The following is a 17968-nucleotide window of genomic DNA, read 5'->3' as shown; positions in this document are numbered from 1 at the left end:
ACAAGGCGGGAGGGAGGGAGGGTGTGTATGGGAGGACAATTTAAAATAATGCTGCTTTTGACTTTTTCTTGCAAAATTTGTAATTCTTGTGTTTCTTTAATTCACTGTGTCAACTGTTTCGAAGAAAACTTTATTCAATAGTTTAACAAGAACCAGATTTTGGTGTTTTATTAGAAAATGCTTGTAAGACTTAAGGTCTTTTAAATTGCATATTGCACGGCACTAGTTAGAAGAATTAGAAAGATAGGAAAGAGTTTTTGTTGGTACAGTGAATTGAGAATAAGATGATTATTATCTCTTATTATGTCACGGGTGGCGTCCAAGCTAAGGGATAAATAAAAGAACGCAGGTTAGCAGTCAAGTCATCCACTGCACCATTGCCACCCGCTGTACTTAGTACTTCAATAAGCACCCTAAAGTATGCAATTAAATGTGACAAACAAGACCATAGCTATTGAATTACGGAGAGCAAATCAAAGACGATCCATGATCACGATTATCGTTTTGATAATATTACGGAATGATCTCCCAGTTTTTTACTACCATGTTAACATGACTGAAAAAATTCGTTTTTAATTCGGAGCTTTTTATGGCTTTCGGACTGTTAAATAATGTGAGTTTTACAATGAATGTGGGCAGACTAAATTCTTATATTCAGAATGTGAGACATGATAATCATTGCATTAGCAATGCATTTTTAAGAGATATGAAGAGTTCTGTGACATGCGAACTGATCATTGTTTTGGGAGCTAACAAAACTCTCAACATTTAATATCGAACTTCATTGTTTTTATATCAATGACCAATAATGTTATGCCCTTCTTCTCTTTTAAATAACAATAAGTTTAGTAGGCATAGAAAAAAAACTAATTTAGTTTCCAACACGTACTAAAACCTTCTAACTTCCAGCATCTCACGTTTTTTATTAACTTTTAACTTCGATTTCTTTTATTGTTTTAACGATGATGATGACAAAACACATTAAAAAAACAATACAAATCAAAGCCATCAATGTCAACATGATGTGCAAAGTAAGAACATGACTAACCTTTCCTTTCATATTGACTAAAACTCTACCAGGAAAACAACTTACATCGACCTGATCTCGGTTATTTAGGTCATTTATGTGGTGTACAACCACGTCGTTATACATAACCTTGAACGCTCAAAAGAAACAAAAAAAAAAAACGTGTCATACCAGAATGATTATATCCAACTCTAAGTACGATTAAATTTCCACCTTTACAAATTCTGTATATAGCTAAATGTGTGCTTAAAGTGCGTGTTCTAAATACCCCCTCGATAGTGTATACACAATAGGGAAGAAGAATCACACGCGTCTTCTACTTAAACATGTTTTCTTGCTGTCGCTGTGCCAATAACAATGCAAAAAAAGATGCCAAAACATCTAAAAAAGATAAACAACAAAAAGCTGCTGCTGATGCAGCCGCCTCAGAACATAAAGACGGCGACGACGAAACAATCGATGGAATAATCGTCACCGAACCACCTGAAGAAGTGGAACAAGGGGTAAGTGATGGAAAAACAGCAGATAAAATCCGTCAAACCCTGCCAACATCAAAATCCCCACCGCCACCCATCAGCAGTGATGCGAGTGGCGGCAACAACGACGACAGTGATGAGCAATTAAATAGTGAGAATGAAGTAAAAAATCTACCAAGCGATGGACGACGTCGACGGATGAGTGAATCGATTCAGGAGAACAATAATCCCAGTTCGAATGAAACGACTGTCTCATCAGCATCAACAACAGACGCAGCAGCACAGGACCCAGAGCAAAAACTAGATGGCAATGGTATATACAAAACAAAAATATAAATAAAAAAATAGAATGCATTTTCTCTTCTATTGACACACTCTATGATCTTATATAAATCTACAACTAACAATCCACTTAATCTATATAATGCACTATATCTAGCACTCTCTTTGTATCTATGTATGTATTGTATCTATTTAATTTACAGTAACGTCTGCCAATGACACAGATAGCCTTCAGGATATTCATCACCACCATCACAAACACACCGACATCACATCTTCATCTATAGTGCCTAAAATTGGTGACGGTTATTGTTGTACAAGTGAAAGCACTGTCACTAGTTGTAATAATCATCATTTAGACCAGACGTCAGTGTCAGTATCGACAACAGAGACGACGACGACGACGACGACAACGTCGTCAAATAGTAACGAATCCTCGCCACCGTCGGCAACGCTGCCATCACTGCCACGTTCACCGTTGCTAGTTACTACAGCTACATCAACATCCACAACATCTACATCGGCTACAACAGCCACAACTGTCAATGAAGTTCGACCAAAAAGCTGTTTGTCACGTCACAATTCGACGAGATCATCAATCAAGAAACGGGTCAATATTAACAATAGCACAGAGATAATATCAACACCTGATTTGCCATCGATAGATGACGATGAAGTGTTTTCTGATTCGATGCCACCGCAAAAGCGTGAGAATATGTGCGCGCCATATGTGGAAAATGGTAGTGAAGGCAGCGGCATGCAAGGACGCTTTGGTTTGCCAGAGTGGTTTAATGAGGAGCGATTTAATGATTTGTATATAATTTTGCAATAATTGTTACTCACTATTTGTTGTAATCATTTTTTTTTCTTCTAATTTTATGTTTTAAATTTTGTAATTTGTTTTTAAATCTGCTGGCTATTTTTTCTGTTTAAATTGAGAAAAAAAAAAACAAAACGATAATATTGTTCTATTAATATGGTATGTCTAAGAATTGCTATATGTATGTGTTTAATGAATAGGGATAGATACAAAAAAAAATAGTGCCATGAAATCCCATCAAATTTGAAAGCTCGATTATATTGCATTGTGAAAAGTAAAATACGTTGCATTTTAAAAATCGTCTTCCACATTCTCGAAAACAAATTATAAAAGGCTTTTTTCTTTTTTAGGCTCAAACAGCCTCTGAACAAAGCTTATTTTGAGCCCTCAGAATTACTATTAAAACACACCTGAACATTTGTCTACTCGAATTTACTTGTCATTTTCTTCAAACAGAAATAAGACTTAAAACCTGAATAGAATAAAATAGCCAGACCGCTTACTGCATTCTTGTGCCATTATTGTAATTCTTTGAGATATGTTTTCAATTTCACTTATCAAATGCTTGTATTCAGTATTCAACTCGGTCTGCTCACTTCAAACATTATCTTATTCCTCTGTCCCTTCACAATTGGTGTTGAACTGGTTGTGGTTGTCACTTATCAGTATTGTGGTTATTTTCCATATTATTTCAAATAGCCAGGGCATTCTCTCCATTCTTAAATGTGATACGAGTATGTTCCCAAAAAATAAAAAACTCAGAGTTGCTCGGGTTTTTATTTTACATCGAACAACTCAGAGCTTAATGTCGTTTTCAATTGGTAATCCGGAAGAGCTCTCCGGTCCCAAACGCCATCTAAACGCAGTTCTTTTCAGTTTGAAGTTTCATGTCTATGTATGCATATGTATGTGCGTTCTTTCAAGTTCTCCCTCATCACTTGACGACTATGAAGATGATAATAATTTTATTAACATTCATTTTGTGGAACTTTTCAAGAGTTTATTAAGTTAAATTTTATATTCTGCAACACAATCGCAACAAAAAAGAAGAAAACAAAAAATTAAGTTTGACAAATTTGACGTTTAAAGGTTTGAATGTGTGAGTGCTTCTTATTCTGGATTCTGATTTCAAAATTAGAAGAGAAATTCTCTTCTTTTCAGAAGAAGAACTGTCATCCGACGCCAATAAAATACTTTCAGAAGCATTCCGGACGACTAATCGACAACGACATAAGTTTCATTATTTTGACATTTCTTTTGTTTAGTTTCTTATTTCGTGAAAAATATTAATAATAATCAGCAATATTAACAAAGAATTCATATTAGTACAATACAATTCAATACATCTCACTCTTCGACTGCCCAATCAATAATACAAATTGACAACAAATTAGGTCTGTTTGGGTACTGCCTAAAACAGAAATAATTCAATTTTTGTCAAAAAATAATGTACAAAACTACACCGTTCCAGAGTACCCGTTCCTGTTTTAGGCATTATTTTTGGCATTATTTCTGTTTTATACTACGTTTCTACCTACACTAAATCCGAGATTTAGCTAAGTAGATTTAGCATAAATCTCGAGTTTTATTCTAAATCTCGGATTGAAAGTAGGTGAAAATCTTAGATTTAGGGTAGCTGAACCCAAATCTGAGATTTAGCGAAGATGATTTAAAATAAATCTACTTAGCTAAATGTCGGATTTAGCGTAGGTGGAAACATAGTATTAGGCAGTACCTAAACAGACCTATTATTTTGGACAACACTGTAATTGTTCAAAACAGGGTTTTCATCTGTATGTCTTTAATTTTTGAGAAATTCGTGATTACTCCGAATAAAAATTTCGTTTAAAAACTGCTACTACGCACATTATGCACATATTATCTTTACGAAGATATTAAAAATGTTTTTTTTTTTATAACTCAATGAAGTAACTTAGGGCCATTTGCTCAAACGAAACCTAGATATTTATTCCCTATTTTTCTTCTGCCTAAACTATAACATAAGGTTTTATGTTGAACATAAGTTCTTAAGTTTCGTTTGAGCAAACGGCTCTTACTTACTTTGCTCCACCCCATTTTTTTCTATCACGTCTGCCCTGACTTTCAACAAAATATAATGTCATGATATTGTTAAATTCAAAAACAAAAAAAAATATCATTATTGAATCAGTATTAGATCTAATAATTGGAACAATAAGATACGGTTTGTTCTGTTGCAATGTTGTTTCTTCTTTATAACTTCAATAACTTGTTTTTGTTTTTACCTTGTCCATCCAAATGAAAATATAATTATTTCTACAAGCTAAATAAGAACAACATGTGTGTTAATACGAGTTTCCAAATATGGTAAAACAAATAAATAATAAAAAAATACACATCAAGTAAATTCCCAAAGGAAAAGTTTGTTTTCAAATTTGCATGCTTGTGCAAAGGAAAGTCTACAAAATATCATGTTATACAAGAATACTTGTCCCAATTGATATGATTTTATTCCTTTTACTATACTATTCAATGTTTAGGAAATTATACCATTAAATAACAAATATGTATGCTCATGTTTTTTTTGTTTATTCCAAATGTACGTGTATTTTGTTATCTTGTCGTGTATGCAGAAAATTGCTTCAAACGTTCAAAGCCTCAACAAATAAGCAAAAGATTGTTTATTTATTATAAGGACAGTCACCTATCGCTTTAGGTCGCCCAAAATTTGCAAAGTTGCACCGAACTGATTTTAAGGTATACCAGTAGCATCAAATACATTTTGCAGCTTCGAAAAACCTGTGCTATATGTATATATGGTAGGCGTGGGAGCATATTAAGGGGTTATACAGTGCGGTTCACATGGTTAGACGCACCAATTTTCGTTTACATAAATTTCATTTTTTTTTTGTGTGTGCAAGAATAACCAAAAAAATTGTATTTATTAGAATGGTTATTTAGTTCTTAATAGAAAAACAAAAAGAAATAGTGGGTGAGTTGAAGTTAACGGTACTTTTTAGTCCTTCTTGTCTGTGATGTAAGAAAAAGGGCAGCTTTTTTCGGTTCACATGATTAGACGCACACCTTAAATTAGTTAGTTTGGCGAGATCTATTGTGCTGATTTGATTAAATTTGGAAGATTAAACATCAAGAAGTTATTTTTTAGTGATTTTCATTCAAAATCTGTTAAAAAAAGTACTGAGCGCGAAAGAATAAGGGAAAAATGACGCGTTGGATTCCAAAGGTCTTTCCATAAGCCCCATTGCCAAAAAAATAGGATGAAGTGACTATTTCAAAAGAAATTATTTAAAAAACAGTGCCTCCTGAGAAAAAAACTTCAAAGGAGGAACAATAGAAGCTTTAACTCCTCCGGAAAAATGAAAATTTATGAAAAAAGGGTCAAAAACAGCTCTATCCCCGAGCAAAACTAAAGAAAAAGCTCGGCTAACGGGAAGAACATCAATTTTTCGGTGAATTTTTTTGAATGCTGAACATCCTAGATTAAAATAAAACTTAAAAATAGTCTTTAAAAAACGCCATTTGAAAGAAACAGCGGATGGAGATCGCACGTCTTCACATAACGTGGGAAACAAGTTTTTGAAGTTTTTTTTAAATTGGCGAAATGTGTTTTTTTCTAATGAAAAAGAATTTAATTTGAATTGTTCTCATGGGTATTACCACAAATTTCACGATTTTCACTAGGAGGAAAAGTTTTTGACACTTCAACATTCAAGAAAAGGAGGAGTAATGGTTTTGGGAGCCATTTAATATTACATTCGATTTAGTTTTCGTTTCAAACCACTCATTTTTGCAAATGGCGTTTTTTAAAGACTATTTTTAAGTTTTATTTTAATCTAGGATGTTCAGCATTCAAAAAAATTCACCGAAAAATTGATGTTCTTCCCGTTAGCCGAGCTTTTTCTTTAATTTTGCTCGGGGATAGAGCTGTTTTTGACCCTTTTTTCATAAATTTTCATTTTTCCTGAGGAGTTAAAGCTTCTATTGTTCCTCCTTTGAAGTTTTTTTCTCAGGAGGCACTGTTTTTTAAATAATTTCTTTTGAAATAGTCACTTCATCCTATTTTTTTGGCAATGGGGCTTATGGAAAGACCTTTGGAATCCAACGCGTCATTTTTCCCTTATTCTTTCGCGCTCAGTACTTTTTTTAACAGATTTTGAATGAAAATCACTAAAAAATAACTTCTTGATGCTTAATCTTCCAAATTTAATCAAATCAGCACAATAGATCTCGCCAAACTAACTAATTTAAGGTGTGCGTCTAATCATGTGAACCGAAAAAAGCTGCCCTTTTTCTTACATCACAGACAAGAAGGACTAAAAAGTACCGTTAACTTCAACTCACCCACTATTTCTTTTTGTTTTTCTATTAAGAACTAAATAACCATTCTAATAAATACAATTTTTTTGGTTATTCTTGCACACACAAAAAAAAAATGAAATTTATGTAAACGAAAATTGGTGCGTCTAACCATGTGAACCGCACTGTATCTAATGTCATTGATACGGCAATGAGTTTCGGAGAAATTAGCGTATTTGTTAAGACGGTTTAGCAGCCAGTTATAGCTATCATTGGTTTTCATCATAGAAACCAATCAATGGATTTTTTTTTTTTTGAAATCCAGCCCATAAATTTTATCTGACAGAAATGTATCAGTGAAAACATGTGAAATTGAAACACAAATCCGTGGAACGATTCTTTCATTTTTTGATGTTATGAATCAGCTGTTCAAGGAAATGAATTCCCGTTCGTGAAAAAGAAAAACACATTTATAGCAAAAAATAACTATTCAATTTAACTTTTTTTTTCTCATACAAAATTCTTTGTGTGATTTCCGATCGATCAATACATAATTTGCATTCTTAATCAAAAGGCAACACAGTCAAATATCCATTCAAAAATTTTCCCGGATTGATTTCAATGAGAGCTACATATGCATACTGCACATAATCTCGTAAAGGCCCTAGCTTCAAAATTTTCGATTTTAAATTTTTTGCATATTTGGAGTTAGGGCATTGTCTCTGATTTATTCTTATTTATTTTTTTAGTCTAGGTCTTCAAATAATGTCCGATTCACAATATTGCGAGACGACTAGACGGGAGCGAGACGAGAGTTTCCTTGATGATTTTAAAAATTTCCAAATAATGAAAATATATGAAACAATACACAATATTCCGATTCTCGTTGCGTTGAAATTCCAAAAATTTTGAAAAAGGACGCACGAGACGACGATTTTTCGGAAATTTTGATATTAAAATATTTTATGCTTATATGGATAAAGGTTTTCTCTATTTAAAATATTCGAGTTGGCTCAGGTGAGAAGGTGATTGCCTCCCAACCTCTCCGCCCGGAGTTCGATTCTCAGAAAATAATGTTTATTTTTTTTTATTTTTGTTTACTTTATAGAATAAAAAATTGCAGTATTGTGAATTTCCATACGATTTTAAAACGATTTATTTTTAATCGAAAACGTTCAGAAAAAACGTCTCGCTCTCGTCTTGTCGTCTCGCAATATTGTGAATGGGGCATAAGTCAGAAAATTCAATATGTACTTTTAAATTGCAAATTGCGATAATAGATTTAGTGTTTCGCTCTATAACTCAGAAGTAAGAAAAATGTAGTTAGGGCCTTTACGAGATTATGGGCAGTATAACAGGTCCCTTAACTTAGTTAACATGGTTCAAAAAAAATTTTAAACGCGTTTTTCTCGAAACGGTGTTTTTAAAGACGGTGAGGAAAATTTCTCCTAAATGGCTGGACGGAAATTTGAAATTTTCACACGATCTTCTTAGATACTTTTGTCAGGTAATGATTGATGGAATATTGTTTCTGACTATAATTCGATTTGTTAAGCCACCTTAAAAGGTAAATTTCTTTGTAAAAAACTACATTCCTTCGTTCATTAAGTTATAGTCTAAGAGCCCAGAGCAGATTTTGGGAGTTTTTGGATAACCGAAAATGCGTCATATGTATGTGTAGGTAATAGCGTCCTGATGAAGAATTCGAAAGTCTGGCAGGTTTATTTCACGGCATTCTATGGTTTATGGGGAGTTGAAAAATGCATTTTTTTCGATTTTTGTGTCGAGTATATAACCACTTAAAATCATATAGAGCCGATAGAGGGCGATACCTTGATTGCAAAAAGTTCGGTCCCAGACGTTTTATTCGCGGCATTACCCTTGCCAGACGTCCTTGAAGATTCGCGAAATAGCGATTTTCATACAAAAGTCAGAATATTATTTTTTGCAAGATGTATAACCATCTGGTGGTACCTTTTAAAAAAGCACCACTACCCCCTGATAGAAAATAAATTAGTGCCAGACGTTTAAACCACGGCATTACTCCCGCCAGACGTCCTTGAAGAGTCGCGAAATGGGGATTTTCATACAATATAACCGTCTGGTGGTAACTCTTAAAAAATCACCACTACGCATTGATAAAAAATAAATTAGTGCCAGACGTTTAAATCACGGCATTACCCCCGCCAGACGTCCTTGAAGATTCGCGAAATAGCGATTTTCATACAAAAGTCAGAATATTTTGTATGAAAATCGAAATTTCGCGACTCTTCAAGGACGTCTGGCAAGGGTTATGCCGTGATTTAAACGTCTGGCACTAATTTATTTTCTATCAATGGGTAGTGGTGATTTTTTATGAGTTCCCACCAGACGGTTATATATCTTGCAAAAAATAATATTCTGACTTTTGTATGAAAATCCCCATTTCGCGACTCTTCAAGGACGTCTGGCGGGGGTAATGCCGTGGTTTAAACGTCTGGCACTAATTTATTTTCTATCAGGGGGTAGTGGTGCTTTTTTAAAAGGTACCACCAGATGGTTATACATCTTGCAAAAAATAATATTCTGACTTTTGTATGAAAATCGATATTTCGCGAATCTTCAAGGACGTCTGGCAAGGGTAATGCCGTGATTTAAACGTCTGGCACTAATTTATTTTCTATCAATGGGTAGTGGTGATTTTTTAAGAGTTACCACCAGACGGTTATATATCTTGCAAAAAATAATATTCTGACTTTTGTATGAAAATCCCCATTTCGCGACTCTTCAAGGACGTCTGGCGGGGGTAATGCCGTGGTTTAAACGTCTGGCACTAATTTATTTTCTATCAGGGGGTAGTTGTGCTTTTTTAAAAGGTACAGTGCGGTTCACATGGTTAGACGCACCAATTTTCGTTTACATAAATTTCATTTTTTTTTGTGTGTGCAAGAATAACCAAAAAAATTGTATTTATTAGAATGGTTATTTAGTTCTTAATAGAAAAACAAAAAGAAATAGTGGGTGAGTTGAAGTTAACGGTACTTTTTAGTCCTTCTTGTCTGTGATGTAAGAAAAAGGGCAGCTTTTTTCGGTTCACATGATTAGACGCACACCTTAAATTAGTTAGTTTGGCGAGATCTATTGTGCTGATTTGATTAAATTTGGAAGATTAAGCATCAAGAAGTTATTTTTTAGTGATTTTCATTCAAAATCTGTTAAAAAAAGTACTGAGCGCGAAAGAATAAGGGAAAAATGACGCGTTGGATTTCAAAGGTCTTTCCATAAGCCCCATTGCCAAAAAAATAGGATGAAGTGACTATTTCAAAAGAAATTATTTAAAAAACAGTGCCTCCTGAGAAAAAAACTTCAAAGGAGGAACAATAGAAGCTTTAACTCCTCCGGAAAAATGAAAATTTATGAAAAAAGGGTCAAAAACAGCTCTATCCCCGAGCAAAACTAAAGAAAAAGCTCGGCTAACGGGAAGAACATCAATTTTTCGGTGAATTTTTTTGAATGCTGAACATCCTAGATTAAAATAAAACTTAAAAATAGTCTTTAAAAAACGCCATTTGAAAGAAACAGCGGATGGAGATCGCACGTCTTCACATAACGTGGGAAACAAGTTTTTGAAGTTTTTTTTAAATTGGCGAAATGTGTTTTTTTCTAATGAAAAAGAATTTAATTTGAATTGTTCTCATGGGTATTACCACAAATTTCACGATTTTCACTAGGAGGAAAAGTTTTTGACACTTCAACATTCAAGAAAAGGAGGAGTAATGGTTTTGGGAGCCATTTAATATTACATTCGATTTAGTTTTCGTTTCAAACCACTCATTTTTGCAAATGGCGTTTTTTAAAGACTATTTTTAAGTTTTATTTTAATCTAGGATGTTCAGCATTCAAAAAAATTCACCGAAAAATTGATGTTCTTCCCGTTAGCCGAGCTTTTTCTTTAATTTTGCTCGGGGATAGAGCTGTTTTTGACCCTTTTTTCATAAATTTTCATTTTTCCTGAGGAGTTAAAGCTTCTATTGTTCCTCCTTTGAAGTTTTTTTCTCAGGAGGCACTGTTTTTTAAATAATTTCTTTTGAAATAGTCACTTCATCCTATTTTTTTGGCAATGGGGCTTATGGAAAGACCTTTGGAATCCAACGCGTCATTTTTCCCTTATTCTTTCGCGCTCAGATCTTTTTTTAACAGATTTTGAATGAAAATCACTAAAAAATAACTTCTTGATGCTTAATCTTCCAAATTTAATCAAATCAGCGCAATAGATCTCGCCAAACTAACTAATTTAAGGTGTGCGTCTAATCATGTGAACCGAAAAAAGCTGCCCTTTTTCTTACATCACAGACAAGAAGGACTAAAAAGTACCGTTAACTTCAACTCACCCACTATTTCTTTTTGTTTTTCTATTAAGAACTAAATAACCATTCTAATAAATACAATTTTTTTGGTTATTCTTGCACACACACAAAAAAAAAATGAAATTTATGTAAACGAAAATTGGTGCGTCTAACCATGTGAACCGCACTGTACCACCAGATGGTTATACATCTTGCAAAAAATAATATTCTGGCTTTTGTATGAAAATCGATATTTCGCGAATCTTCAAGGACGTCTGGCAAGGGTAATGCCGCGAATAAAACGTCTGGGACCGAACTTTTTGCAATCAAGGTATCGCCCTCTATCGGCTCTATATGATTTTAAGTGGTTATATACTCGACACAAAAATCGGAAAAAATGCATTTTTCAACTCCCCATAAACCATAGAATGCCGTGAAATAAACCTGCCAGACTTTCGAATTCTTCATCAGGACGCTATTACCTACACATACATATGACGCATTTTCGGTTATCCAAAAACTCCCAAAATCTGCTCTGGGCTCTCGGTCTATTAAGTATTCTTCTATTCTTAACACAAATCTTTTGGTTTTCTTATTTTAAATAATTTGGATCAGAGATATCTTTCATCACCGCCAGATACTTTTTTTAAGGAAGTCAAAAAAATTGATTTTCAGATTTTTATTGGACTTCAGCCATTTTTTTTTTCTCTTTCGTTTGGTCCTATCGCCATAGCTCTAGCATATCTCCCTCCGTTAGAAATGATTCGGTACAAAGGGATTAAGTCAATATTTTTTTTAATTGTATGGTACTAATTGCGTAAGTTGACTTAACTCCTTTGTTTTTGCATTCATTTTTAATTTTTAAATACAAAAATTGATCCTAAAGCGTTAAGTCAAGAGGAAGGAAAAAAAACGAAAAGCGATTTTTCTACAGTATTATATTATTTCAAAAGAATTTTCACATTTGGTAATTAATCTCATTAATATTTCCAACTTATCAATGTAAACAAAGATTTTTCTTGACTTAACACCTTTGGACCAAGTTTATTTTTGAAGACTAAATGGCTCTAAAGTGTTAAGTCAACACAAACTTTTTTTTAAAACGGTCATTTTCTGTTCAACAGCATATGGATATTAAAATTGATCTTATAAATGATGTTTCTGCATCATTACTTTTTAAAAACAATATTATTCAAATTTACAAACAAAAATTGGAACTTCAATTTCATTTTCCTCAAAACTACATTTTCTGACTTAACACCTTTGTACCCGGCGCCAAAGATATAATACAGTTTTTGTGTGTTGTTTTATTCCAGAAAACAGATTTCGATAGATATAAATTTAATATAACATATTTCTTAGTATTAAATAGAGATTGGATATACACCAAATTGGAAACAAAGCCAAGGATGCAATTTAAATTGTTGATTTCTCATTGTCCTTTTATATTTAAACAATCCTGGAGTTAGTTTAATTAGAAAGTCCAAAGCATACCGATTAATACTATTTTATTGCATTTTAAAATATTGCTTTACCAAAAAAGACAAAAATAAAGAAAAAGAGCTGATTTTTGAAAGAGTAAATGATGCATATCAAAGGATTTAACCTTTTCTTTATTTTATAAGTACAAAGTCTGAAGGTACCGGGTTCAGAAGTTTTTCATGTAAAAATGATCCCAACAAAATATCTTTAAGATATCTTCATTTCCATAAACCTAAATGTGCAAATGTAATGCTTAACTCTGCTCACATTCATTTGATAACAAATAATATTTAATCAGTAATACTCAACTCATGCCAAATAATAGAACAATTTATTTCTCGTTTATTTTTTTTTAATAATGTATGTATTTATATTCTGAAACAAAATTTATTAAAAATTAGCATGTCTCTGTCCTTATTCCTCCCTCTACTTGAATTTGTTTACATAACTAACATCAAAACTGAAAATAACTAAACAATCAACTAAACAAAAGTGATAAACCTTTCCAAATCAATAACAAACAAAAAAATAAAACGTGGGCTTTTATCCATCATTTCGTTTTTGCAATATTTATTCTCTATTTCAAAACAAACAAAAAAATTCGAGAGTGTTTCTTTTCTTCTTCCTATGTTTGTTTGTTTTTGATTTTGTTCTTTAAAATTAACTCACACACCTTTTTCCCCTTTACTACATTTTGGATTTTTGTTTGTATTTTGCATTCTTCTCAAAAAAAAAAATATTTCTTTAAAAGTAACTTCATGGATCCACCTGTTACGCCTGTCGGCAGGGATGAATTAGAGCTTCGTCGTCATCGTATTTATTCGGATTTAATAACGGCAGCAGAAGCAGCAGTGGGCAATCGGGTTCGTTTTAATCCGTTGGGCCCTGATATAGCATCCGAAGGTGAATTTATGTTTTTGTTGGTTTATAAATAGTTGTTTCCTTACTAAGTTTATCTCGTTAAATAAAAAAGTTATTTTAGAAAATTGAATGTTTTTTTTGCTGCATGAAGCTCGTGTTACTAAAAATATACACCCAATCGAAATTAAATGAAAGTTTAATTAAGTTCCTTGCATTTTTCTCTTAGTTGATGGTTTAAAAAAATTTGTTTTTAATTTAAAAGTGTTAAAGGTATGACCACTAGAGATTCTGGAAAAAATATTTGTATAGATTTGTTTTTAATTTAAAGAAAGTTGGCAGCAAAAAAAGAACTTAAAAAGTTGTTCGACACCCAGAATGGCGTATCTACAGTGAATTAGTAGTTATTTGCTACCAACTTTCTTTCAATAAAAAAATCGCCTTTTTTCACCATCTAGAGTGACTTAATCCCTTAAATAATCTTTCTAACTGCAGATGAAAATTAATGAATATTTAAAAATATTATGAAATTTGATCTATATGTACGGCTTTGGTTCGTTGTATTAAGTGTTACAAATTTACATTTTTTCTCTCACAATCGTTAGATTTCTTATTTCAAAGCCTTTAGGAATTTCTCATTAATATTTTAATCTAATCTTTACATACATTAGGGTGCGTCAAAAAAAAATGGAAATTCGTTTTTTTCGATTTTCTACTCCGAAAAAGCGATTGCTAGACACCTCTAGAATATACACACCAAATATGAGCTCTCTATATTAATGGGAAGGTCCTCCGCTTCGCAATTTTCCATTTTTACATCAAGCTTCTACTTAAACCGTTTAGAAGATATTCGTATCCAAACCAATGCCCACTGATTTCAATAGTTTTCTTATGAACAGTATGCATTGCGATTTGGATACGAATATCTTCTAAACGGTTAAAGCAATCAATTTGATGCCAATTTGATGCCAATTTTTTGTAGAACGTTTAATCCCCTACAAGAATACATCTTGTTAATTTGAAAATAATGAAGTTTAAGTGAATTGGAAAATTTTGAAAAGCAAAAATTGTTTTTATAATTTTTTTAAACTTTGACCTCGATTATCTTTAGAATGGTTAGATTAATGAATAAAGTTAATCAGTCCTTTTTTGTGGAGCAATCTGTTTCCTACAAGAATATGTCATGCGCGTTTGATTATTAAAATTTTTCAATTTGTTACAAAATTAAGAACAAAAAACGAATTTTCTCGATTTTTGGACCTCAAATATCTACTAAACGGTTAGATAATTGAAAAAAGTGTTTGAGAACTTTTTTGTAGAGCGTTCAATTTTCTACAAGAATATGTAAAGAAATTTGCTAAAAAGTCAATTAATAAAAAAATGATTTTTTTTAGTAGAACCTTGATGTAAAAATGGAAAATTGCGAAGCGGAGGACCTTCCCATTAATATAAAGAGCTCATATTTGGTGTGTATATTCTAGAGGTGTTTAGCAATTGATTTTTCGGAGTACAAAATCGAAAAAAAAGAATTTCGATTTTTTTTTACCCACCCTAACATAGGACATGAAAGGCTATTCAAAATATTTAAGCTAACAGCTTTGAAACAATGATATTAGCTTGAAGATTAAAAAAAGCCTTCATTTGGAACGCAGACTTTGAAGCTAAGGACGTCCATAATATAGGAAAGTTAAAATGCATTTCGGTGGTCGCGAGTTGCGTTGTTGTGTGAAATGTCAACAGACTTCAATCCGTCAAGCCATTCAACATTTTGTTTTTTTGCGAGATTGCGTAGGTCAGAAGGGATGCGGAACAGATGTTCTGACACGGATGCCGTTTTTAGAAACACAAAAAGCAAACAAAACTATTTCCAAACTGAAGGCTAGATGGCGCTAGTTTCTTCTTCCTTAGCAACTCAGTTCAACTGTTGACCACTACGGCGCACTGTTGTCCAAAATGACTTATCTCGTTGCAAAAATCATAACTTTTGAACGGATTGAGTTAGCGGTACAATTTTTTTTTTTATTTGAAGGAAATTTCTAGGGCTGTTATACCAATGAATTTCAATAAAATTATTTCACAGGGTGTTTCGGAATCATCGGCCAAAAACAGATTTTCTTAAAAAAAAAAGTTAAAATTAAAATTGGTATGCCATTTTGTAGAAATCACTTATCCACATTTAAAAACAAAATTTCAAAAAAATACAATGTCCCGTTTTCGAAAATTTAATTTTTCAAAAAAAAATTTCAAACTTTTTTTAAAAATCCAAAATTTATTTTTTTTTAAATTTTATTTTTGGCTTATATTTGAGTTATATAAGTGCTTCTTCACAAAAAGTTTCGTTGAAATCGAATAAGCCGTTTCGGAGAATATCGGATTTGAAAAAAAAACGGTTTTATGGCAGGTACCGTTAAAAATCCATTCGGTTCCATCCATTAAGCCGAATAGGGTATGTGTACCAACCAATTGTTGATCCAAAATAAAAATATTTAGCTGCGCATGCTTGCGCACTGCCGAGATTTTGTACTTTGAAAAAAAAAGGCTTGAAAAAACGCTTACTTTGGCATACCTTGACCCACGTAAACGCTTAGTTCTCTGTTAATAGTAATGCCAACAACGATTTTAAGGTTTTAATTTTTAGAAGAAATATTATTCATTGTAACTGCGTTTACAATTTTCTTTTATCTTTTGTTATTGGTCAGATATTATTTTTTGATTGATGTCCGTTGTTCTTGTCCGTGATAATTTTTGACTTTGATGTCAGTTTTTTTCGAAGAATGCGTCGTAAACATAACGTTTTCTTACTTTATTCTTATAATGATAGTAATAATGAATAAAAAAGTCATTCATAAGGTTGTCGAAAAAGCCACACATTGTATGATACTTGTAAAAACCAGCAACGGATGAAATTTTAATTTTTAATTTAAAAGGCTAAGAAAAAAAAAATTATTTTGGATTTTATTACGTATATAAATTGATATAGTTTTTGCAAAATTTTTTACCATATCTACCAATTTTTATAATCTGCTACTTTCATTTTCCTATTTAAGTAGATTCCTGCTATTACTAAGCCAAAAGGATTACCTATTATAAATCTTAAGCTAGGTTCTTCCCAAAAGTAAGAGATTAATTTTTTTATTACCTACTAATTATATTAAGGGTTGAAGGATATGTTTAATTATAGATCCTTATTTTATGGTCCAATAAAACAGGTAGAGAGAAATAGTAAGTTCTCTCACTAACCCAATAAAAGAGCTAATAAGTAATGTATTTTGGGTAGATTAAATTTTACCTGTAAAATAATCCTTGTGCATGTGCATGTTTTACTGTTATATTAACTCTGACTATGGATAAACTTCATTAGTTTTCAAAACGTTTGACTAAAGACCGGATCGTGTTAATTAAATTTGAATATGAATATTTTAAACAAAGTCTTTTTGGAACATTTTCACAATGCTTCGAATTCTGAAGAATTTGTGCAATTGTTTCAGAATCAATACTCAGAAATTAGTGTTAATGAAGAAACTAAAAAGAAACTTCAAAAGTTATATGCGATATTTAAGCAAAAATGGATACAAAGTAGTAGACACAATGAAAGATTTCTCACTAAAAATGAAGAATTTTTGAACAGAACATTTACTATACAAGAGGATGAAATTGAAGACAGTCCCGTGCCAAGTACATCAAGAGGAAGGCCTTCGAAATCCTTACAGGCATGTTCGGAATACACCAAAAGGAGGAAACTACTCGAAACTACGAGCAATATTTCGACGGAAAATGTGTCAATAGCTCTAAGTATGAAATATAACAAGAATAGTAATAAGGCAAAAGCGGACATCACAAAAGCAGTTCTGAGTGCTAGCCCATTAAGAGTGCAGCGGATTAAAGCGAGTATTCCTACACCTCAAAGGGATCCAATAAAATATGATGGTCCGACTGCACTTGCCTTGTTCTTGGATATGGGACTTTCTAAGGAAAAATACAAATTGATGAGAAAATCATTGCGAAGCCATAACGTTGACGTATTTCCAAGTTATAATGTGTTAATGGAAGCTAAGATAGAGGCCACTCCATCAAACCTTATAATAACAGAAACTTCTGTTGAAGTGAATCTTCAAGATTTGGTGGACCATACAGCAAAGAGGATAATAAACAGCCTAGACAACAGGGAACTACAAATACTACCAACACAATTAAATTTGTTAAGTAAATGGGGATGCGATGGATCTTCTGGGCAAAGTGCATACAAACAAAGAATAGTTTCAGAAGATGGTGATGTAGTATCTGACGCGAACATGTTTATGGCATCACTAGTTCCACTTCGTCTAAAAGGTGATTTAAACGAACATTGGAAGAATCCAAGGCCGTCATCTGTTCACTTTTGCAGACCGATAATGTTTAAATA

At 32.6% G+C, this 17968-nt stretch overlaps 1 protein-coding gene across 1 annotated transcript in view; it reads left to right on the top strand.

Annotated features, from left to right (window-relative positions):
* Nucleotides 1–1224: 1224 nt before the first annotated feature.
* Nucleotides 1225–17968, top strand: part of LOC129920682 (adenylyl cyclase-associated protein 1) — a 34303-nt gene continuing 17559 nt past the window's right edge. The window contains exons 1-3 of the mRNA XM_056002161.1: nt 1225–1816; nt 1989–2598; nt 13460–13611. Coding sequence (XP_055858136.1) covers nt 1354–1816; nt 1989–2598; nt 13460–13611 — 1225 coding nt within the window. The 5' untranslated portion in view covers nt 1225–1353. The remainder of the gene's footprint in view (nt 1817–1988; nt 2599–13459; nt 13612–17968) is intronic.

Source organism: Episyrphus balteatus, chromosome 1 (assembly GCF_945859705.1).
Source record: "Episyrphus balteatus chromosome 1, idEpiBalt1.1, whole genome shotgun sequence".
NCBI classification, from domain to species: Eukaryota; Metazoa; Arthropoda; class Insecta; order Diptera; family Syrphidae; genus Episyrphus; species Episyrphus balteatus.
Note: the sequence above shows the minus strand (reverse complement) of the source record. Positions and strands in the feature narration are given on the sequence as shown.